General features: G+C 36.3%; 1 protein-coding gene across 1 annotated transcript in view; it reads left to right on the forward strand.

Moving 5' to 3' along the window:
- The first annotated feature begins 205 nt into the window (after nt 1-205).
- The window catches only part of LOC138322897 (annexin A5-like), a 28,619-nt gene continuing 3,214 nt past the window's right edge, over nt 206-25,610 (forward strand). The window contains 17 exon segments of the mRNA XM_069267105.1: nt 206-1,180; nt 1,704-1,729; nt 2,029-2,224; nt 3,007-3,089; nt 3,530-3,610; nt 5,485-5,529; nt 5,733-5,811; nt 6,120-6,136; nt 8,212-8,470; nt 9,278-9,372; nt 15,113-15,158; nt 15,161-15,225; nt 16,163-16,253; nt 18,422-18,522; nt 18,714-18,965; nt 19,860-19,935; nt 25,328-25,440. Of these exon segments, the coding sequence (XP_069123206.1) occupies nt 1,715-1,729; nt 2,029-2,224; nt 3,007-3,089; nt 3,530-3,610; nt 5,485-5,529; nt 5,733-5,811; nt 6,120-6,136; nt 8,212-8,470; nt 9,278-9,372; nt 15,113-15,158; nt 15,161-15,225; nt 16,163-16,253; nt 18,422-18,522; nt 18,714-18,965; nt 19,860-19,935; nt 25,328-25,440 (1,614 nt within the window). The 5' untranslated portion in view covers nt 206-1,180; nt 1,704-1,714.

The raw sequence follows: 25,610 nt of genomic DNA on the forward strand, positions 1-25,610 counted from the left end.
TATTGAAGGAGCAAGGCTATCTGTATTTAACTTAATCGACTTATATAAGATATCTTAATCTCATATAATTAAATATATATCTTATATATCCACATAAGATATCTCATATAGTAAATAAGATATCTTATTCAATTTTCTATATAATTAAAATATCTTATATGGTATATAAGATATCTTTATAATTGAAATCTCGTTGCTCAGCCGGCATTCAACACAATTCAAACTCTTTACAGTCCTTCCTCAGTCTCTTTGTCTTCAATGTATTGATTCTTTTTTTTTCGAGATTGATCTGACGAACTAATGACCAAGCCTATTCGGCTCATGTTGACGGCCATTTCGATTTTTTTTTTATTACAAAAAAATACATTCAATGTATTTGCTGGTGATTGACCCATTCCAGAACACTAACATTGGAACTTCTCAGCCACAGTTAGCCAAAAACTTGCTTCTGATGTAACAGATGAGTGCATTATACACAGACCATAGGCCTATAACATAACAGATAAATGGTGTTAAAATTGTACCTGTGAACAGGAGCAGACAGCTATGTATATCACAAAAAAATCAAAATGTGATCATAGATCTGTTAAATACAGGTGGTGAGCATTCTGGATTGAGTCAATCTCTGGTTTGAATATGACTGTCTGGCTGTGCCTTCTCCTTTTACTCTTTCATGTATATGTGGTACCTGCGACCAAACTTTGTTTCAAGTGAGGTGGATACTTGACAAGGCAATACCAAAACCTTGAAATTTTGTGGAAAAGACTAAAGGGATGCCAGAGTTAAACTATTGAAAATCTGATCAATCATTAGCGACATTAGAACCGTGGTCTGGCCAGGCATTTTAATGCTCCTCTTACACATGCTGAGATAAAGGACTACGAAGTTTGTTAAAAAAATGACCTTGACCCTCATTCAAGGTCACAGGAGTTAAAAAGGTTAAAGTCTTTAAACAACTTCTTGTGAATAACTAAAAGGCCTAAGAAACCTGATATTATTGTAAGTCTGTGACAGGCTGGAATGAAGGGCTACCAAGTTAAAACAAATAACCTTGACCTTCATTTAAGATCAGCTGTCAAATATAGCAGAAACTTACAACTACTGGAGAGCTTCGACAATGCAATGCTTTAACTACAACGTTTTAGTGATCAATTTAAAAAAAAAAGTTATTCAATCTCTGGTAAGCATTTCTATTTGTTCTTACAAAGAAATCAAACATGTGTGTGTATAGTGTTCCTGAAGATATACATGTACACAAGGTATTATTATTTATGGGAATCAACGTGTTCTCTTTTAAGAATTCTTTACTTATTGATTGTTAACATAATTATCCTCATTAGAAAGAAATTAAATGAAGTACGTTTCATAAGGGATGTTAATGTAGATCTTAGCAAAGTTTTGTGACTTTAAATAGCCAGATGACCATTTAGGCTCATGGGAATCTTGTTGATATGTACTACAACCAAGTCAAGGTATTTAAACTAGTGATATTTTGTATGCCTATATTTGCGTAATATATTGCCTACAATTATCTGGCATTTGCACGACAATGGACAAAGGACTCAATGTGATTTAAAGACTTTTTATCAAATTAGTGATGTTCATCTACCTATCAAGAATTTATATATATAGGCATACACAATATCACGAGGGGTTAATACCTCAACACATAATGTGTCAAATAATACATTTTTGTTTTATAGGAAACTAAAGCATGTCATACTATGGGGTGAGTACTTAAAATATTTTTTAACCTTCATTCAAGTTTTTAATTTATAAGTTTATGTTTTTACTAACCCCTACAACCAGTTTGGAGAAGTATTTATACAATTGGATCATCTTGCTACTCTGTCTGTTTTTATAATTGTGTAAAGCTCTCATCTACAAACAATTTTTGTACAACTTCAATTCATCTTACATGCATTTGAATACACAAGGAATTTTAGAAAAGGAGAAAGGGAGACAAGCAATGTTTCCGATTTAAACACGTAGAAATTAGTTTGTAGAGAAATGTGTTTTTTGTTTCAGAGTAACTACGGTGGTGGAGGATATGGTGCAGGTTATGGGGGTGGGGCGTACCCTCCCCCCAGTAGTGGCCCTCCCCCACCCCCAGGGGGCTATGGAGGTTACAGTGCCTACAATGTGAATTCCTATGGATCGTATGGTGGAGGATTTTCTGTTGGCTCTGCCGCACCCCCAGGGGGACAGCATGGATATACTGGGGGTAAGTATTTCATCAATGTTAATGATGCATGTTGTCTTTATTTCAATATATATATTGTAATGATTTTATATATTAAAATAGTTTTAATATTAGTAGATATTATATAGAGTAGAGATCTGTGTATTGTCTACAAATAAGGTCTGTATAATATTTTTGCAGGCTATCAGTATATTGTCTACAAAAGAGATTTGTATAATATTTTTGTAGTCGATCAGTATATTGTCTACAAAAGAGATTTGTATAATATTTTTGTAGTCGATCAGTATATTGTCTGCAATAGAGATTTGTATAATATTTTTGTAGTCAATCAGTATATTGTCTGCATTAGAGATTTGTATGGTATTTTTGTAGTCGATCAGTATATTGTCTGCAATAGAGATTTGTATATTGTCTACAGTAGAGATTTGTATATTATCTACAGTAGAGATTTGTATATTATCTACAATATAGATCTGTATATTGTCTACAGTAGAGATTTGTATATTATCTACAGTATAGATCTGTATATTGTCTACAGTAGAGATTTGTATATTATCTACAGTATAGATCTGTATATTGTCTACAGTAGAGATTTGTATATTGTCTACAGTAGAGATTTGTTTATTGTCTACAGTATAGATCTGTATATTATCTACAGTAGAGATTTGTATATTGTCTACAGTATATATCTGTATATTGTCTACAGTAGAGATTTGTATATTGCCTACAGTAGAGATTTGTTTATTGTCTACAGTATAGATCTGTATATTGTCTATAATAGAGATCTGCATAATATTTTGCAGGCTATCAGAGTGGTGCGGTGGCCGGTTTCACTGTTCCTGCTAGCGCTGTCCAGCATTGTTCTTACCAGGGAGTCATGCCTCAGGTTTAAATAAATTATATGTATTTCTGTTAATAGTAAAATTAAGATTGCAAAAAAAACCTAACCTACTCTTGAAACCAATCAAATTCAATATATTTAACTCCAAATAACATCAATGTTATACATGTACATAGTGGTGTTGTATCTGAACTGAATTTGAAGGGCAGTCAATATAACTTAAACTGAATTTAAAGAAGGTTTGCAAAGGTTAGCAGACATTCAACACAATGCCTTTTATTGTCTGTCATTTTCAGCCATATCTTATTAAAAAAAAAAGAGAAAAAAAAGATACAGAAATAAAAAATTGTTGTTTTTGTTTGTTCTGCTAAGAATTATTTTGAATGTGAACATTTAAGATACTTATATATTTCATATTGTAGTCTGTAGTAGCTACCTGCCTGTTTATGGAGAGATATTATATATTGGTATCCATTCTGTTACAGCAACAACAGATGCCCCAAAGTAATGTTTATGAATCCTTCAACAATAATATGTACCAACGACAGATACAAATGCAACAAATGGTAGGTTGGTGATCAATACATTACTTTCTTTCATACCTACAGGTGTAATACTGGCTGGTCCAGGGCAATACACTCATGTTGCCTGAGGCTGTATTGCATGTCTACCCATACAATAAAGCCTCGTGACGTCAATTTAAACATTTTTTTCACAAATATGACTGGTTTTACTATAAAAGATGCACACAATGAAATTTGTGTTGAAAATATTACATAATTTTTCATGTATGGAAAATTGATTTCCACTCGTGGATTTCTTTTATTTCAAAATGGCGGGATATATTAGTTGTAAAATTCCAATAAAACATCGAGGATCGGGATCACAAACTGTTGCAAAACCCTTGACAAACCTCGGGTTTTACTACATTTTGTGACTCTTGGGTAGAATATCCCTATCCTTCATATCCACATATGAAAGAGTCTCATAGTATTACCCTAAATTATTACTGCATGGTACAGGAAATGGACATAGAGTAAACAAAACATATTCTTTAGGTAGAAAAGAATGGTTTATGTAATTGTATTGTTACACAACCCATGAATATTTCATACGTAATATTATTTCAAGGGGAAAGAGGGTAGTAAATTGTAAAACATTAATTCAAATTCATAAATTGTGATGAATTATAAGTATTGAAGGGCTTTTGGTTAACTTTGGTGTAGCAATTATTTATAAATTATACATATGCTCAGGTAAAAGTACACACTGCATTTTGCCTCAAGTTTTATTTTGACACCTTTAGAACCATTTCAAACAAAAGAATGCCACTTTAATACACTGATTTTTTGCGATAACGCGCACTGCTTCCGGCGTCCATCCGTCTGCCAACAATTGACTTCTTCTCCATAACCGCTGGTCGGAATTTAACAAAATTTGACAGGTATCATCCATATGAGGTACTGACTGAAAATTGTACAAATGCTTGGGCTGACCCCCTGGGGGCCTGAGGAGTGGGACCAAAAGGGGTCAATTTGGCTATTTCCATAGAAACAACTTCTCTGAAACTAAGCATGGGACAGCTCTCATAATGCAATGGAAGCATGGATTTAAAGCAATTTAAGTGATTGGGCTGACCCCACAGGGGCCTGATGAGGGGCAGGGTCAAAAGGGATCAATTCGGCTATATCCTTATAAATGACTTCTTTTCTGAAACTAAGCATGGAATAGCATTCATAATGCAATGTTAGCATCCTTATACGGTGGGGATTCAAACTTGTACAAATGATTGACCCCTCCTGGCCTGAGGCGTGGGACCAAAAGGGTCAATAAGGCTAATGTTTTCATATAAATTACTTCCTCTCTGAAACTATGTATTGAATAGCACTCTTAGTCGTTGGGATTCAAAATAAAACAAATTATGGGGTCAATTTTGCTAATTTTTCTAATTGTAAGAGTCTTTGTGATTATTACTTGTACTAAAAAAAACAGGTGAGTGACACAGGCCCTCTAGTAGACTGGCCACCTGAGTCTCCAGAATATTGAAGAAAAAAATCATTAAGATTTTGCTTGATTATTTTTGTCTCTACTACATGTCTGATTCTAGCCTAAGTTACAAACTAGGGGGAGATAATCTAGTAAAGAACTCTGCTGAAAAAGTCTAAGTATCAACAACTTAGGGTCTGGTGGCCAGCTTAGGCCTCTTGTTTTATTTTAACAGTCAGAATTAGTAACACGTAGGTGCCAATACAGAAACAAAAATAAAGTTCAGGTGGGACCTTGACATCTGAGTGTATTAAAGCTTAATTTATATGTATCATCATTTATAACTTGCCACAATAGCAATTTAAAGGATTTGTCACTGTTTACCCCTATTGAGTGATTTTACACAGATCAAAACATAAGCAAGTCTCTATTTGTTTTCTTCTCTAACTTGTAGTACCAGCAGCAGGCCAGGGCCCAGAAGAAAATGAAGAGGAAAAATGTAAGTTTTTATTACTATCAACACATAATTTGGACCTGCATGCAAGGGATATGAAATAAAAGTCAAAATTCTCAAAATTGGCTCTTGGCTAAAATCTTATCAAAACCGATGTGCAACAGCTACTGTATTTACACATATAATTGAGTACTGGTAAGACATATTATCATGTAATTATTGTTCCCAATGCGATCATTTTTTGGCAGAGGAGGAAGAAGAAGAGGCAAGAAGAAGATGAAGATGAAGAGGAGGAGGAGGAGGAGGAGGAGGAGGAAGAGGAAGAGGAGGAGGTAGATGATTTTATTTTACACAGTCATCCTTGTCCTTACATGTTTAAACTATAATAGACTATAATAGATTGTCAATAGATACATTCAGTCTTGTCTTTGTCATATCACAATCAATCCCTATCACACCTCTGATGTTCTAAATAAAGCATTTTCTAGTTTCAGTATCATCTGTAATGTACACTGTACATATATCTCTATAAAGTATTGATAAAGGTTTGTACTTTACACATCCCTCGATCACCTCCTTTTTGTGTGTTTTAGAGTTCATAACACTTTGCTTTTCACTCCTAAAATTTTATTTGCAGTCATCTTCATCTGTGGTAAGTTAACATTGTTGTTCTTAGATAGACGTAATACAGTTGGAGTGCATAACATAGGCCTAATCTTGAATATTCCTTAAATTAACTTTGGACATGTTGAATCCATGGTGTACACTGTGGTCCATGTTAAATTATGATTATATAGAAATTTTCGAATTTTAACAAGTAATTTCATTGTTAAGTTACACATGATCATTTGTAGTCGTTAAAAAATCAGCTTTGGATTGCATTTTGTGTCTAAAACTTCATGAACTTCAAGAAAATGTATGATCATCTGATACTGAATAAGCACATAAAGTGTAGGTGCCTTAAGGAAAATCTGTATATGTTTAACAATTATGGACCTCTGTTGAGGTTAATATGGTGTTATACTGCCCTAGTAGAATGATGTTTTAGATTATTCCACGGCAGTATAACACCATATTTATTTACCAAATCAAAAGCCCTTAAATTTTATATTTGATATGGAGTTTTTCTATTTATGAAATGTCAAAACTATTATTTGATACACTTGATATTTACAAGAAGAATGTTAGCCTTGTGAATGGTGAACATGTACCACTCTTGAGAACATTAACAGCTGTAATATTTACCAAGCTGTGAGGTCACAAAAGTAATGTTATCTCTTTGTTTTTATTAATGGAAACATTGAGTTGATATGCTTAATATCAACTTAAACTCGATCCACATTAAAATGCACGTATTAACCAATGAAATAAGTGGAAGAAATATATCATACATACACCATTCAGAATTTCAGTTATCTTTTGTACATTGTACAATTGTATTTCAAAAAAATTGTTTAAAATAAAATTTAGTTTTTTTTTTTTTCATTCATGAACTTTCATTCTTTGCAGGAAGCAATGCCAAATGGCATCAGTCAACTTGTATTTTTAGCTCACCTGGCCCGATGGCAAGGTTAGCTTATTTCATGACACTGCGTCGGTCGTCTGTCCGTCCATCCGTCGATTGTCCGTCCATCGTCCGTCAACATTTCCTTTAAATCACTACTAGTCATAGACTTCCTTAGGGGGAGGGGAACAGAGTTTGTATAAATTTTTTGGCTCTGACCCCCCGGGGGGAAGGAGGGGCGGGGCCAAATAGCGGAAATAGAGGTAAATCTTTTAAATCGCTATTAGTCATAGAATTCTGCATGGATTGTAACCAGATTTGGTCAGAAACATCATCTGGTTAAGGGGAACAGAGTTTTTATAAATTTTGGCTCTGACCCCCCCGAAGGTAGGAGGGGCAGGGTCCAAAAGGAGATATAGAGGTAAATCCTTGAAATCGCTACTTAAGTCATAGACATCTGAATGGATTGTAACCAAATTTGGCCAGTAACATCCTTGGGGGAAGGGAAACAAAGTTTGTATAAATTTTGGCTCTGACCCCCCGGGGGCAGGAGGGGCGGGGCTCAATAGGGGAAATAGAGGTAAAGCCTTTAAATCGCAACTAGTCATCGAGTTCTGCATCGATTCTAACCAAATTTGGCCAGAAATATCCTTGAGGAAAGGGGAGTGAGGGTTGATGGATGGGGTTGGAGAGGGTTATAAGCTGGACGACACTTCTATTTATGCTTAGACATATTTATTGGTGTTATATATTTTACGTTGTAATGATAGTTTCATACCATTATAGTAAATGTCCTTAAATGACACTTTCATCCACGGTTAGCATATACCCGTATGTAAAATGTTTATTTTGAAAAACTGTTGCTCTCCTGGAAATCCCTCACATTTGACATGATTTTCATCTTTTTATTTTTTAATGCAGTATGCATTAACTATGCACTCTAGCTTATGCTCATATTTGGATCTGAGATCCATCTGAGTATGATGATACATCAATTTTGGTGACAGTGACACCCTTTTTTTGTTTACCCGTGACCTACTTTATGAAAAAGCTCACCAGGAGTTTATTTATCATTGTCTTTAAATATTTTATTATGCTTGAACCTACAAGTGGAGGGGCATTAGTGACTTTTATACACAAGGGACAAATGTTTTATATTTCGTCTGTTCTTTGTTTTTGCTCACACCACGCTGTATAATGGTTTTGCTTACATTTTAAAACAGGGACTGAGTGATGAACTTAAAGCTCACCTGAAGAATGCGTACAAAGTAGAATGTTTAAAGCGTCTGACACTGTCGGGAACCTTTGATATGACCTCGGGGACTGTCACACCCCTTAATAACTACCCAGAGGAAGGCGATGATCCAGTGGTTGTCTATCACAAATCAGAAGACTCCAATGCAGCTGGTGTGGATATCAGTGGCCAGAAATGGGACCCTGAATTAGATTGTCAGTACCTCAGATGGGCTATGAAGGGTGCAGGTTTGTAATCTGATTTGTATGTAATGTTGTGCGAGTTTTATGGTAGGGTCTATAGTATTATGTAATCGTCAGTTTGAAAATAAGTACTATTTGTCAGTAGATTTTCTTTCTTTCCAATCGTTACTGATACCTGGCTTTACTGACACCTGCCTTTAATGACAACGGTCTTTACTGACACCTGACTTAACTGACATCTGGCACTACAGATACCTCACTTAACAGAGATATGACTTAACTCATACCTGGCTTTACTGACACCTGTCTTTACTCACACCTGATCTAACAGAGATATGACTTTTGTGACACCTGACTTTACTGACATCTGACTGATCTGACACCTGACTGAACTGACATCTGGCAATATAAACACCTGACTTAACAGAGATATGACTTAACTCATACCTGGCTTTACTGACACCTGTCTTTACTCACACCTGAGATATGACTTTACTGACACCTGTCTTTACTGACATCTGTCTTTGCTGACACCTGGCTTTAATGACACTTGTCTTTACTGACACCTGGCTTTAATGATGCCTGTCTTTACTGACACCTGCCATAACTGACACCTGACTCAACGGACATCTGGCACTACAAACACCTGACTTATCAGAGATATGACTTAACTCACACCTGGCTTTACTGACACCTAGCTTTACTGACACCTGACTTTACTGACACCTGGCTTTACTGACACCTGACTTTACTAACAGTAGTCAGTTTTCTAGAGTTGTTAGCTGTGCAGACACTATTTGAGTCAATGCTAAACATATTGGTATTATGTATAGTTTTTGTGATAATTTACAGGAACTAACGAGGATGCAATCATCCATGTGGTCACGTCAAGGTGCAACTCACAGAGGCAAGAAATGAAGAAAACATTCAAAACGTTGTATGGCAGGGTGAGTTTGGTTACTACTGTATAAAACATTGTATGGCAGGGTGAGTTTGGTTACTACTGTATAAAACAATGTATGTCAGGGTGAGTCTGGTTACTACTGTATAAAACATTGGTTACTACTGTATAAAACATTGTATGGCAGGGTGAGTCTGGTTACTACTGTATAAAACATTGTATGGCAGGGTGAGTCTGGTTACTACTGTATAAAACATTGTATGGCAGGGTGAGTCTGGTTACTACTGTATAAAACATTGTATGTCAGGGTGAGTCTGGTTACTACTGTATAAAACATTGTATGTCAGGGTGAGTCTGGTTACTACTGTATAAAACATTGTATGTCAGGGTGAGTCTGGTTACTACTGTATAAAACATTGTATGTCAGGGTGAGTCTGGTTACTACTGTATAAAACATTGTATGCAGGGTGAGTCTGGTTACTACTGTATAAAACATTGTATGTCAGGGTGAGTCTGGTTACTACTGTATAAAACATTGTATGTCAGGGTGAGTCTGGTTACTACTGTATAAAACATTGTATGGCAGGGTGAGTCTGGTTACTACTGTATAAAACATTGTATGTCAGGGTGAGTCTGGTTACTACTGTATAAAACATTGTATGTCAGGGTGAGTCTGGTTACTACTGTATAAAACATTGTATGTCAGGGTGAGTCTGGTTACTACTGTATAAAACATTGTATGGCAGGGTGAGTCTGGTTACTACTGTATAAAACATTGTATGTCAGGGTGAGTCTGGTTACTACTGTATAAAACATTGTATGTCAGGGTGAGTCTGGTTACTACTGTATAAAACATTGTATGTCAGGGTGAGTCTGGTTACTACTGTATAAAACATTGTATGTCAGGGTGAGTCTGGTTACTACTGTATAAAACATTGTATGTCAGGGTGAGTCTGGTTACTACTGTATAAAACATTGTATGTCAGGGTGAGTCTGGTTACTACTGTATAAAACATTGTATGTCAGGGTGAGTCTGGTTACTACTGTATAAAACATTGTATGTCAGGGTGAGTCTGGTTACTACTGTATAAAACATTGTATGTCAGGGTGAGTCTGGTTACTACTGTATAAAACATTGTATGTCAGGGTGAGTCTGGTTACTACTGTGTATAAAACATTGTATGTCAGGGTGAGTCTGGTTACTACTGTATAAAACATTGTATGTCAGGGTGAGTCTGGTTACTACTGTATAAAACATTGTATGTCAGGGTGAGTCTGGTTACTACTGTATAAAACATTGTATGTCAGGGTGAGTCTGGTTACTACTGTATAAAACATTGTATGTCAGGGTGAGTCTGGTTACTACTGTATAAAACATTGTATGTCAGGGTGAGTCTGGTTACTACTGTATAAAACATTGTATGTCAGGGTGAGTCTGGTTACTACTGTATAAAACATTGTATGTCAGGGTGAGTCTGGTTACTACTGTATAAAACATTGTATGTCAGGGTGAGTCTGGTTACTACTGTATAAAACATTGTATGTCAGGGTGAGTCTGGTTACTACTGTATTAAAAAACATTGTATGCAGGGTGAGTCTGGTTACTACTGTATAAAACATTGTATGTCAGGGTGAGTCTGGTTACTACTGTATAAAACATTGTATGTCAGGGTGAGTCTGGTTACTACTGTATAAAACATTGTATGTCAGGGTGAGTCTGGTTACTACTGTATAAAACATTGTATGTCAGGGTGAGTCTGGTTACTACTGTATAAAACATTGTATGTCAGGGTGAGTCTGGTTACTACTGTATAAAACATTGTATGTCAGGGTGAGTCTGGTTACTACTGTATAAAAACATTGTATGTCAGGTGATCTGGTATACTGGGTATGTCAGGGTGAGTCTGGTTACTACTGTATAAAACATTGTATGTCAGGGTGAGTCTGGTTACTACTGTATAAAACATTGTATGTCAGGGTGAGTCTGGTTACTACTGTATAAAACATTGTATGTCAGGGTGAGTCTGGTTACTACTGTATAAAACATTGTATGTCAGGGTGAGTCTGGTTTACTACTGTATAAAACATTGTATGTCAGGGTGAGTCTGGTTACTACTGTATAAAACATTGTATGTCAGGGTGAGTCTGGTTACTACTGTATAAAACATTGTATCAGGTCAGGGTGAGTCTGGTTACTACTGTATAAAACATTGTATGTCAGGGTGAGTCTGGTTACTACTGTATAAAACATTGTATGGCAGGGTGAGTCTGTTTACTACTGTATAAAATATTGTATGTCAGGGTGAGTCTGGTTACTACTGTATAAAACATTGTATGTCAGGGTGAGTCTGGTTACTACTGTATAAAACATTGTATGTCAGGTGAGTCTGGTTACTACTGTATAAAACATTGTATGGCAGGGTGAGTCTGGTTACTACTGTATAAAACATTGTATGTCAGGATGAGTCTGGTTACTACTGTATAAAACATTGTATGTCAGGATGAGTCTGGTTACTACTGTATAAAACATTGTATGTCAGGGTGAGTCTGGTTACTACTGTATAAAACATTGTATGTCAGGGTGAGTCTGGTTACTACTGTATAAAACATTGTATGTCAGGGTGAGTCTGGTTACTACTGTATATAAAACATTGTATGTCAGGTGAGTCTGGTTACTACTGTATAAAACATTGTATGTCAGGGTGAGTCTGGTTACTACTGTATAAAACATTGTATGTCAGGGTGAGTCTGGTTACTACTGTATAAAATATTGTATGTCAGGGTGAGTCTGGTTACTACTGTATAAAACATTGTATGTCAGGGTGAGTCTGGTTACTACTGTATAAAACATTGTATGTCAGGGTGAGTCTGGTTACTACTGTATAAAACATTGTATGGCAGGGTGAGTCTGGTTACTACTGTATAAAACATTGTATGTCAGGGTGAGTCTGGTTACTACTGTATAAAACATTGTATGTCAGGGTGAGTCTGGTTACTACTGTATAAAACATTGTATGTCAGGGTGAGTCTGGTTACTACTGTATAAAACATTGTATGTCAGGGTGAGTCTGGTTACTACTGTATAAAACATTGTATGTCAGGGTGAGTCTGGTTACTACTGTATAAAACATTGTATGTCAGGGTGAGTCTGGTTACTACTGTATAAAACATTGTATGTCAGGGTGAGTCTGGTTACTACTGTATAAAACATTGTATGTCAGGGTGAGTCTGGTTACTACTGTATAAAACATTGTATGCAGGTGAGTCTGGTTACTACTGTATAAAACATTGTATGTCAGGGTGAGTCTGGTTACTACTGTATAAAACATTGTATGTCAGGGTGAGTCTGGTTACTACTGTATAAAACATTGTATGTCAGGGTGAGTCTGGTTACTACTGTATAAAACATTGTATGTCAGGGTGAGTCTGGTTACTACTGTATAAAACATTGTATGTCAGGGTGAGTCTGGTTACTACTGTATAAAACATTGTATGTCAGGGTGAGTCTGGTTACTACTGTATAAAACATTGTATGTCAGGGTGAGTCTGGTTACTACTGTATAAAACATTGTATGTCAGGGTGAGTCTGGTTACTACTGTATAAAACATTGTATGTCAGGGTGAGTCTGGTTACTACTGTATAAAACATTGTATGTCAGGGTGAGTCTGGTTACTACTGTATAAAACATTGTATGTCAGGGTGAGTCTGGTTACTACTGTATAAAACATTGTATGTCAGGGTGAGTCTGGTTACTACTGTATAAAACATTGTATGTCAGGATGAGTCTGGTTACTACTGTATAAAACATTGTATGTCAGGGTGAGTCTGGTTACTACTGTATAAAACATTGTATGTCAGGGTGAGTCTGGTTACTACTGTATAAAACATTGTATGTCAGGGTGAGTCTGGTTACTACTGTATAAAACATTGTATGTCAGGGTGAGTCTGGTTACTACTGTATAAAACATTGTATGTCAGGGTGAGTCTGGTTACTACTGTATAAAACATTGTATGTCAGGGTGAGTCTGGTTACTACTGTATAAAACATTGTATGGCAGGGTGAGTCTGGTTACTACTGTATAAAACATTGTATGTCAGGGTGAGTCTGGTTACTACTGTATAAAACATTGTATGTCAGGGTGAGTCTGGTTACTACTGTATAAAACATTGTATGTCAGGGTGAGTCTGGTTACTACTGTATAAAACATTGTATGGCAGGGTGAGTCTGGTTACTACTGTATAAAACATTGTATGTCAGGGTGAGTCTGGTTACTACTGTATAAAACATTGTATGTCAGGGTGAGTTGAGTCTGGTTACTACTGTATAAAACATTGTATGTCAGGGTGAGTCTGGTTACTACTGTATAAAACATTGTATGTCAGGGTGAGTCTGGTTACTACTGTATAAAACATTGTATGTCAGGGTGAGTCTGGTTACTACTGTATAAAACATTGTATGTCAGGGTGAGTCTGGTTACTACTGTATAAAACATTGTATGGCAGGGTGAGTCTGGTTACTACTGTATAAAACATTGTATGGCAGGGTGAGTCTGGTTACTACTGTATAAAACATTGTATGGCAGGGTGAGTCTGGTTACTACTGTATATAAAACATTGTATGTCAGGGTGAGTCTGGTTACTACTGTATATAAAACATTGTATGTCAGGGTGAGTCTGGTTACTACTGTATAAAACATTGTATGTCAGGGTGAGTCTGGTTACTACTGTATAAAACATTGTATGTCAGGGTGAGTCTGGTTACTACTGTATAAAACATTGTATGTCAGGGTGAGTCTGGTTACTACTGTATAAAACATTGTATGTCAGGGTGAGTCTGGTTACTACTGTATAAAACAATGAATGTCAGGGTGAGTCTGGTTACTACTATATAAAACATTGTATGTCAGGGTGAGTCTGGTTACTACTGTATAAAACATTGTATGTCAGGGTGAGTCTGGTTACTACTGTATAAAACATTGTATGTCAGGGTGAGTCTGGTTACTACTGTATAAAACATTGTATGTCAGGGTGAGTCTGGTTACTACTGTATAAAACATTGTATGTCAGGGTGAGTCTGGTTACTACTGTATAAAACATTGTATGGCAGGGTGAGTCTGGTTACTACTGTATAAAACATTGTATGTCAGGGTGAGTCTGGTTACTACTGTATAAAACATTGTATGGCAGGGTGAGTCTGGTTACTACTATATAAAACATTGTATGTCAGGGTGAGTCTGGTTACTACTGTATAAAACATTGTATGTCAGGGTGAGTCTGGTTACTACTGTATAAAACATTGTATGCAGGGTGAGTCTGGTTACTACTGTATAAAACATTGTATGTCAGGGTGAGTCTGGTTACTACTGTATAAAACATTGTATGTCAGGGTGAGTCTGGTTACTACTGTATAAAACATTGTATGTCAGGGTGAGTCTGGTTACTACTGTATAAAAACATTGTATGTCAGGGTGAGTCTGGTTACTACTGTATAAAACATTGTATGTCAGGGTGAGTCTGGTTACTACTGATATAAAACATTGTATGTCAGGGTGAGTCTGGTTACTACTGTATAAAACATTGTATGTCAGGGTGAGTCTGGTTACTACTGTATAAAACATTGTATGATCATGAGGTGAGTCTGTTTACTACTATATAAAACATTGTACAGTAGGGTATGATAATTAATGATAATTATAGTTGATTTAAAACTTAAACACTATATAGTTAGTTGGATCAATTTAATTTACATTGTTATGATAAATGTTTTAACGTGACATCATTTTAGGACTTGATTGAAGATCTTCATAGTGAGTTGAGTGGAAATTCCGAGGAGCTGTTATGGCGTTGTTTGTACCCCCGGCTAGATATGATGCTTGGTCGATAAAGGAGGCAATCTATGTAAGTATCTTACCTGCTACCCAACCCACAAGCACTTGTTGTTTAAAACATGCAATGTTTTTGAAATATATGTAATCTAACATAGGTCATGGTATTTAAAAATCTGTATAACATGTTACAAACTATGCAGGACCACATTTTAAACATTTATCTGCCATTTACTTGGGTACCATATCACTCACTACAAATTCTTCAAATTCTACAAATCAAACACAGTTTTCAAATCTACTAGCACTTGGTGTCCAAAAAAATATTTCAACATATAAAAGGATACCAATGTGGTCAATTGTACTTTAGAGGGTAGTAGTATTTGTATTTTGTTAAGCAATCAGATATTCGAACAAAGGTTACATTGATTGTCTATATAAGTACATATGTGATGGGGTCATGTATGAAATGGGAGTTAATAAATTTGATCGAGTAGTTGTAAAATGTGCAGTAGTCAAGGAAACATACCATACTAATGTTGATATAATTGAATGATCGCCAGATGATGTGTAGCCACGCCTTGTGCTCCCACATACAAGTGTACCCATCCAATGTTCAGACATTGTAGCTTACACAATACAAAATGCAAAGGTACATTTATGTGTTTGATTGACAGCTGGCAATTTGTCATTTCAGACAATGCAACGAAAATGTCATGATTATTTAACATAAATATCTCTGAGCTTCAATTAATAACTTGTTTTTGGTAATGAAAATAAATACCATACTCTTTTGAAAAAGGTTAAAACATAAAACCAAGATATTTTCAAAATTTGTTAGCATTTTTCACAGATAGACTAATTAGGCATTTTCTGAAGTACAAAAAATCATACATCCAGTGGGCAAGACACTGGAAATTATGGTAATCTAAGAATGGTCTCAAAAGTCTTTAATTTTGATGTTTATGTAATGTGTGTAAGCTTCTTTATTAGTGTGTTGATACCCACAGGGTTTAGGCACCGATGAGTGCAGCTTGATCGAAGTTCTAATGACGAGGACAAATGCCCAGATCCAGGAGATGAGAGCAATGTATCCAGATGGTTAGTAATCACTATGCAAGCCACAATTGTCAGTTTTTAGGTCATCTGAGACAATTACATTTTCGACTTCTTCTCAAAAACTGTTGAAGCAATTTCAATAAAATTTTGCACAAACCTTCTAAGGCATTAGGCCAATCAAATTTCTGAATTATAAGACCCCCACTCCCCAGGGGCTGTGGGAGGGGCCAAAAGGGGTAAAATTGACTAAAATTTCAAAAACCTTCTTCTCCACTCATAGATGTGGTAGAATCGAATACTCTTCATGGATAGAAAGGTCTCAAGGCCCTCTACAAAAATTGTGAATTATATAACCCTGGGTCTTGGGTTTTCCCCTGGGGTAAGGGGGTTAAGTTTACTATAGTTTATATAGGGAAAACACATTTTTAGCATTATTTGGTCATTTGTAATAGGAAACTAGTCAAACATTGTCAGAATGATCCCTATGAAATGGCCATTGAATCCTGTGAACAATTTTTACATGACTGACCCCCAGGGGCCTTATGGGCGGGGCAAAAAGAGGTCAAATAGGCTAAAACTTTAGAATTCTTCTTCTGAAATTCTGGAACTGGTAGAATCAAATACTCTTCATAGATGGAAATGACAATAAATGCATGTCAATGACATTCGAATAACAGCATTTTTAATTTTTAGTCCACCATAATCAGATGGTGGGCTTTTCGTCTGTGGTCCGTCATCTACCATCCGTCCTTCCGTCCTTGCATTCGTTAATATTTCTTATTACCTCTATTTCTCAGAAAGGGATGAAGGGATCTTTCTCAAATTTTATATGTAGGTTTCCCTAAGGCCCTAGTTGAGCATATTGCATTTTGAGACGGATCGGTCAACAAGATGGTCCCTGATACTTAAAGATTGTTACCGCTATTTCTCAGAAAGTACAGAAGTGATCTCTCTCAAATTCCACATGTAGGTTCCCCTTGGGCACTAGTTGTGCATAATGCATTTTGGGACCAATCCATGAACAAGATGGCCACCAGGCAGCTATCTTGGATTTTGATAGTTAAAGTTTGTTTCTGCTATTTCTCAGAAAGTACTGAAGGGATTCATCTCAAATTTCACATGTAGGTTCCCCTTGGTCCCTTATTGTGCATATTGCATTTTAGGACCTATCGGTCAACAAGATGTCCAACAGGCCACCATCTTGGATTTTGACAATTGAAGTTTGTTACCGCTATTTCTCAGAGAGTACAGAAGGGATCTTTCTCAAATTTATATGTAGGTTCCCTTAAGGCCCTCGTTATGCATATTGCATTTTTGGAACGATCTGTCAACAAGATGGCCAACAGGCTGCCATCTTGGATTTTGACAATTGAAGTTTGTTCCTGGTATATATATTTCTCAGAAAGTAATGAAGGGAAGCTTGTTACCACTATTTCTCAGAAAGTACAGAAGGGATCTTTCTCAAATTTATATGTAGGTTCCACTAAGGCCCTTGTTATGCATCTTGCATTTTGGGACCTATCGGTAAACAAGATGGCCAGCAGGACGTCATCTTGGATTTTGACAATTGAAGTTTTCCGTTGTTACCGCTATTTCTCAGAAAGTACAAAAAGGATACAAATTGTCTCAAATTTCATATACAGGTTCCCATAGGGGTCTAGTTGTGCATATTGCATTTCTCAGAAAGTACTCAAAGGATCTTTCTAAAATTTCATATGTAGTAATATGTATTGAAAGTTTTTAAAAGCAGAAAAAAAAATCCCTCTTTCATTTGTCAGACGTAGATCATTCTTTGGTGGGTGGCAAGATCCCTCTGGGATCTGTTGTTATGAAAGTGGTTTATGATTGGAATATCAAATTGAAAACATATGTATTCCATAAAAATGAGCTTTTGAAAATTTCTCAAGGGCCGAACACCTCTTCGTTGAATACATGGTTTGACGAAACAGGGATACATTTCGTACGAGATATAAGGGGTATTCAACGAATAGCTATTCAAGCTATTCAAGGTTTAGTTACATGAAACATACAGGGACACATTCGGGACCATTCAATTAGTTGGACGGATAGGGGTATTCCAGGAATGTGGGTTTGAGTTAGAGGGGTTATACTGTATATATATATTTGGCCTATCCCTACTCCATTCTGAGGGTCTACTAAGTTAGTTTTGAAATTAAATGACCTAAATAATAATTCTGGTTTCTTAACAGTTGTCAGTCCAAACCGTAAGAAACAAGACTCTGTGATTGAGGAGGACATTGAGGGTGATACATCTGGGGACTTCAAACGTCTTCTCATCTCAGCATCCCAGGTATATATTGAAACCTGACCACTGGTCAGCAGGATTATTATGCTTTCCTCTATATTACTTGGCCTATTTATGTATAATAATGAACTTTTACTGCTATCACAACTGCAGGAAGTTATGTGTTATATTCTGTAAAAGTGTCATATATCTAAAGAAAAGGGCTGAAATGATTTTATTGAATATTTGTTTACCAGGGAGGAAGAAATGAGATAAAGGAGGAGAAGCTTGAAGAAGCTATAGTAGAGATTGAGAGAGATGGAGAAGGCACTGGACTTTTCCAGATTGACTTTAAAAAACTCGCCAACATGGATCAGGCCAAACAAGACGCCAAAAAGCTGTTTAAAGCAGGAGAGGACAAATGGGGTACAGATGAGGAAACATTCATCAGGATTTTTGCAACTCGCAACACATACCAGCTGCGTGCTACCTGGGACGAGTATGTCAAAGTAAGTTTCTCATTGTCAAAGATCAAGTCAAAACCAATTCAGGGATGGGATTTATTTTATATGTTCACATAGCCAGGGTCATTTAAGGACTGGGTTTAAAACCTTTTTTTTCACTCTTACTTTTTTGAGCAAGTTGCATATCATTCTCAATTATCTTTTTTAACTTACTGTTGTTTTCTCAATATTTCCCTTCATTCAAAAACAAACATACATACAAAAAACAAATACATTCACTCATATACATACACCCTTACATACATACACCCTTACACCCTTACACACGCAGGCACGCACGCACACACGACTTTTATCATTTTTACACCTTATATATTATATTCATCTTTATTTTTACATTTCATCTATATATCATTTTTTAGTATTCTCATACAGTATTCAGTATATTGCAAAAATATCAATTTAAAAAAAAATATAATCGTTTTCTTAGAAGTTTTCTATATATTACATCCAATAATTTCACTAACAGTCTGATCAATCCTACCGATAGTCAAATTTCAGTGTTGATCGTATCAACTCAAAAACCTAAACAACTGTTAGAACCACATAAAGGGAGGTAAAGGCCTTAAAGTCACACCTTGACTACTTAGCCACTGTGGTCCCAACTAAGGTAGATTGAACCATAAAACAATGAGTCAAAACAGGAAACAATGACGTGGAAAGCAGCTTAGGAGTGGAATGGTGATGGAATCCAGTTAACTTTGGAGCAGATTAGAATGAGTAAATCTTTTAAGGAAAAGATTCACATTACTTCATTGATTGTTTTACTTTTTATCAAGGCATTCTATAGTACCATGCTTCATATAAGTTTTATTAAAAAGATTTTACCATCTGGTATGTTAAAGCTCAAACTAATACCTGTAAATGTGCTATTGACAGCTGACTCAACGAGACATCTTAAACTCCATTGATAGAGAAACCTCTGGCAACTTTAAGAAAGGGCTGCACACCATCGGTAAGGACAATTCATACATATGTACACAGTAGATACATAAATTATTTTGATGACAATATTAAAAAAAGAAGAAACACTAGACTTTGTTGCTAGGCCTTACTGCCTTCACAGCCGTCTTCAGGCAAACTTTAAATATATATATGTATATGTATTAAAATCTTTTCATAATTGTACAAGATAATATTTATGATGAATATGAAGTATATATTTTAAGCCTGACTTTGCTGACACTGTATGGGACAGAATCAATGTGTCAGTCTGTTAGTAACTCTGACTAGTCCTCTGTTATACAGTATGGGACAGAATCAATGTGTCAGTTTGTTAGTAACTCTGTGTGTAGTCCTAAGTTATACAGTATGGGACAGAATCAATGTGTCAGTTTGTTAGTAACTCTGTGTGTAGTCCTAAGTTATACAGTATGGGACAGAATCAATGTGTCAGTTTGTTAGTAACTCTGACTGTAGTCCTTAGTTATACAGTTAGGGGACAGAATCAATGTGTCAGTTTGTTAGTAACTCTGACTGTAGTCCTCTGTTATACAGTATGGGACAGAATCAATGTGTCAGTTTGTTAGTAACTCTGTGTGTAGTCCTTAGTTATACAGTTAGGGGACAGAATCAATGTGTCAGTTTGTTAGTAACTCTGTGTGTAGTCCTAAGTTATACAGTATGGGACAGAATCAATGTGTCAGTTTGTTAGTAACTCTGTGTGTAGTCCTAAGTTATACAGTTAGGGGACAGAATCAATGTGTCAGTTTGTTAGTAACTCTGTGTGTAGTCCTAAGTTATACAGTATGGGACAGAATCAATGTGTCAGTTTGTTAGTAACTCTGACTGTAGTCCTCTAGTTATACAGTTAGGGGACAGAATCAATGTGTCAGTTTGTTAGTAACTCTGACTGTAGTCCTCTGTTATACAGTTAGGGGACAGAATCAATGTGTCAGTTTGTTAGTAACTCTGTGTGTAGTCCTAAGTTATACAGTTAGGGGACAGAATCAATGTGTCAGTTTGTTAGTAACTCTGACTGTAGTCCTAAGTTATACAGTATGGGACAGAATCAATGTGTCAGTTTGTTAGTAACTCTGTGTGTAGTCCTAAGTTATACAGTTAGGGGACAGAATCAATGTGTCAGTTTGTTAGTAACTCTGACTGTAGTCCTTAGTTATACAGTTAGGGGACAGAATCAATGTGTCAGTTTGTTAGTAACTCTGACTGTAGTCCTTAGTTATACAGTATGGGACAGAATCAATGTGTCAGTTTTTATTAGTAACTCTGTGTGTAGTCCTAATTTATACAGTTAGGGGACAGAATCAATGTGTCAGTTTGTTAGTAACTCTGTGTGTAGTCCTAAGTTATACAGTTAGGGGACAGAATCAATGTGTCAGTTTGTTAGTAACTCTGTGTGTAGTCCTAAGTTATACAGTATGGGACAGAATCAATGTGTCAGTTTGTTAGTAACTCTGACTGTAGTCTTCTGTTATACAGTATGGGACAGAATCACTGTGTCAGTTTGTTAGTAACTCTGACTGTAATCCTCTGTTATACAGTTAGGGGGCAGAATCAATGTGTCAGTTTGTTAGTAACTCTGACTGTAGTCCTAAGTTATACAGTTAGGGGACAGAATCAATGTGTCAGTTTGTTAGTAACTCTGACTGTAGTCCTAAGTTATACAGTTAGGGGACAGAATCAATGTGTCAGTTTGTTAGTAACTCTGACTGTAGTCCTTAGTTATACAGTTAGGGGACAGAATCAATGTGTCAGTTTGTTAGTAACTCTGTGTGTAGTCCTCTGTTATACAGTATGGGACAGAATCAATGTGTCAGTTTGTTAGTAACTCTGTGTGTAGTCCTTAGTTATACAGTTAGGGGACAGAATCAATGTGTCAGTTTGTTAGTAACTCTGTGTGTAGTCCTAAGTTATACAGTTAGGGGACAGAATAAGTGTGTCAGATTGTTAGTAACTCTGTGTGTAGTCCTAAGTTATACAGTATGGGACAGAATCAATGTGTCAGTTTGTTAGTAACTCTGTGTGTAGTCCTAAGTTATACAGTATGGGACAGAATCAATGTGTCAGTTTGTTAGTAACTCTGACTGTAGTCCTTAGTTATACAGTTAGGGGACAGAATCAATGTGTCAGTTTGTTAGTAACTCTGACTGTAGTCCTTAGTTATACAGTTAGGGGACAGAATCAATGTGTCAGTTTGTTAGTAACTCTGACTAGTCCTAAGTTATACAGTTAGGGGACAGAATCAATGTGTCAGTTTGTTAGTAACTCTGACTGTAGTCCTAATTTATACAGTATGGGACAGAATCAATGTGTCAGTTTGTTAGTAACTCTGACTGTAGTAACAGTAGTCCTCTGTTATACAGTTAGGGGACAGAATCAATGTGTCAATTTGTTAGTAACTCTGACTGTAGTCCTAAGTTATACAGCATGGGACAGAATCAATGTGTCAGTTTGTTAGTAACTCTGTGTGTAGTCCTCTGTTATACAGTATGGGACAGAATCAATGTGTCAGTTTGTTAGTAACTCTGTGTGTAGTCCTTAGTTATAGGGTTAGGGGACAGAATCAATGTGTCAGTTTGTTAGTAACTCTGACTGTAGTCCTCTGTTATACAGTTAGGGGACAAAATCAATGTGTCAGTTTGTTAGTAACTCTGACTGTAGTCCTAAGTTATACAGTATGGGACAGAATCAATGTGTCAGTTTGTTAGTAACTCTGTGTGTAGTCCTAAGTTATACAGTATGGGACAGAATCAATGTGTCAGTTTGTTAGTAACTCTGTGTGTAGTCCTAAGTTATACAGTATGGGACAGAATCAATGTGTCAGTTTGTTAGTAACTCTGTGTGTAGTCCTCTGTTATACAGTTAGGGGACAGAATCAATGTGTCAGTTTGTTAGTAACTCTGACTGTAGTCCTGTTATACAGTATGGGACAGAATCAATGTGTCAGTTTGTTAGTAACTCTGTGTGTAGTCCTAAGTTATACAGTTAGGGGACAGAATCAATGTGTCAGTTTGTTAGTAACTCTGACTGTAGTCCTTAGTTATACAGTTAGGGGACAGAATCAATGTGTCAGTTTGTTAGTAACTCTGACTGTAGTCCTTAGTTATACAGTTAGGGGACAGAATCAATGTGTCAGTTTGTTAGTAACTCTGACTGTAGTCCTAAGTTATACAGTTAGGGGACAGAATCAATGTGTCAGTTTGTTAGTAACTCTGACTGTAGTCCTCTGTTATACAGTTAGGGGACAGAATCAATGTGTCAGTTTGTTAGTAACTCTGACTGTAGTCCTCTGTTATACAGTTAGGGGACAGAATCAATGTGTCAGTTTGTTAGTAACTCTGTGTGTAGTCCTAAGTTATACAGTTAGGGGACAGAATCAATGTGTCAGTTTGTTAGTAACTCTGTGTGTAGTCCTAAGTTATACAGTTAGGGGACAGAATCAATGTGTCAGTTTGTTAGTAACCCTGACTGTAGTCCTTAGTTATACAGTATGGGACAGAATCAATGTGTCAGTTTGTTAGTAACTCTGTGTGTAGTCCTAAGTTATACAGTTAGGGGACAGAATCAATGTGTCAGTTTGTTAGTAACTCTGTGTGTAGTCCTAAGTTATACAGTTAGGGGACAGAATCAATGTGTCAGTTTGTTAGTAACTCTGACTGTAGTCCTAAGTTATACAGTATGGGACAGAATCAATGTGTCAGTTTGTTAGTAACTCTGACTGTAGTCCTCTGTTATACAGTTAGGGGACAGAATCAATGTGTCAGTTTGTTAGTAACTCTGACTGTAGTCCTAAGTTATACAGTATGGGACAGAATCAATGTGTCAGTTTGTTAGTAACTCTGTGTGTAGTCCTTAGTTATACAGTTAGGGGACAGAATCAATGTGTCAGTTTGTTAGTAACTCTGTGTGTAGTCCTAAGTTATACAGTTAGGGGACAGAATCAATGTGTCAGTTTGTTAGTAACTCTGTGTGTAGTCCTAAGTTATACAGTATGGGACAGAATCAATGTGTCAGTTTGTTAGTAACTCTGTGTGTAATCCTAAGTTATACAGTATGGGACAGAATCAATGTGTCAGTTTGTTAGTAACTCTGACTGTAGTCCTTAGTTATACAGTTAGGGGACAGAATCAATGTGTCAGTTTGTTAGTAACTCTGACTAGTCCTTAGTTATACAGTTAGGGGACAGAATCAATGTGTCAGTTTGTTAGTAACTCTGACTGTAGTCCTCTGTTATACAGTTAGGGGACAGAATCAATGTGTCAGTTTGTTAGTAACTCTGACTGTAGTCCTCTGTTATACAGTATGGGACAGAATCAATGTGTCAGTTTGTTAGTAACTCTGTGTGTAGTCCTCTGTTATACAGTATGGGACAGAATCAATGTGTCAGTTTGTTAGTAACTCTGTGTGTAGTCCTTAGTTATACAGTTAGGGGACAGAATCAATGTGTCAGTTTGTTAGTAACTCTGACTGTAGTCCTCTGTTATACAGTTAGGGGACAGAATCAATGTGTCAGTTTGTTAGTAACTCTGTGTGTAGTCCTCTGTTATACAGTATGGGACAGAATCAATGTGTCAGTTTGTTAGTAACTCTGACTGTAGTCCTAAGTTATACAGTATGGGACAGAATCAATGTGTCAGTTTGTTAGTAACTCTGACTGTAGTCCTCTGTTATACAGTTAGGGGACAGAATCAATGTGTCAGTTTGTTAGTAACTCTGACTGTAGTCCTAAGTTATACAGTATGGGACAGAATCAATGTGTCAGTTTGTTAGTAACTCTGTGTGTAGTCCTCTGTTATACAGTATGGGACAGAATCAATGTGTCAGTTTGTTAGTAACTCTGTGTGTAGTCCTAAGTTATACAGTTAGGGGACAGAATCAATGTGTCAGTTTGTTAGTAACTCTGACTGTAGTCCTTAGTTATACAGTTAGGGGACAGAATCAATGTGTCAGTTTGTTAGTAACTCTGACTGTAGTCCTAAGTTATACAGTTAGGGGACAGAATCAATGTGTCAGTTTGTTAGTAACTCTGTGTGTAGTCCTCTGTTATACAGTTAGGGGACAGAATCAATGTGTCAGTTTGTTAGTAACTCTGACTGTAGTCCTAAGTTATACAGTATGGGACAGAATCAATGTGTCAGTTTGTTAGTAACTCTGACTGTAGTCCTTAGTTATACAGTTAGGGGACAGAATCAATGTGTCAGTTTGTTAGTAACTCTGACTGTAGTCCTAAGTTATATAGTTAGGGGACAGAATCAATGTGTCAGTTTGTTAGTAACTCTGACTGTAGTCCTAAGTTATATGCTAGCCTTTACACGCAAGTGTGTATATAATTTTCATGTCTGTCAAATGTTTATTGCATTTTTTCTCCGTTTCTCTTCTATATATAGTGGCCAGTATTCGCTGTCGTCCCATGTTATTCGCTGAGCGACTTGTTGACTGTATGAAGGGCCTGGGAACTAACGATGATGATCTCATCCGTATCATTGTCTCCAGATCTGAGGTATAATCAATTTATTTAGTGGATAGTAAAACTGTTTGGAAAATTTCAGATCTATTTTTCAATCTAAAAATGTTTAAGGGTGCATGGTTTCCATAACTGCAATTGTATTTATAACTTCAACACCATCTTATAATTGATTTTTTCAGATTCTTACTTTTGTCAAACTACAT

Source organism: Argopecten irradians, chromosome 5 (assembly GCF_041381155.1).
Source record: "Argopecten irradians isolate NY chromosome 5, Ai_NY, whole genome shotgun sequence".
Lineage (NCBI taxonomy): Eukaryota > Metazoa > Mollusca > Bivalvia > Pectinida > Pectinidae > Argopecten > Argopecten irradians.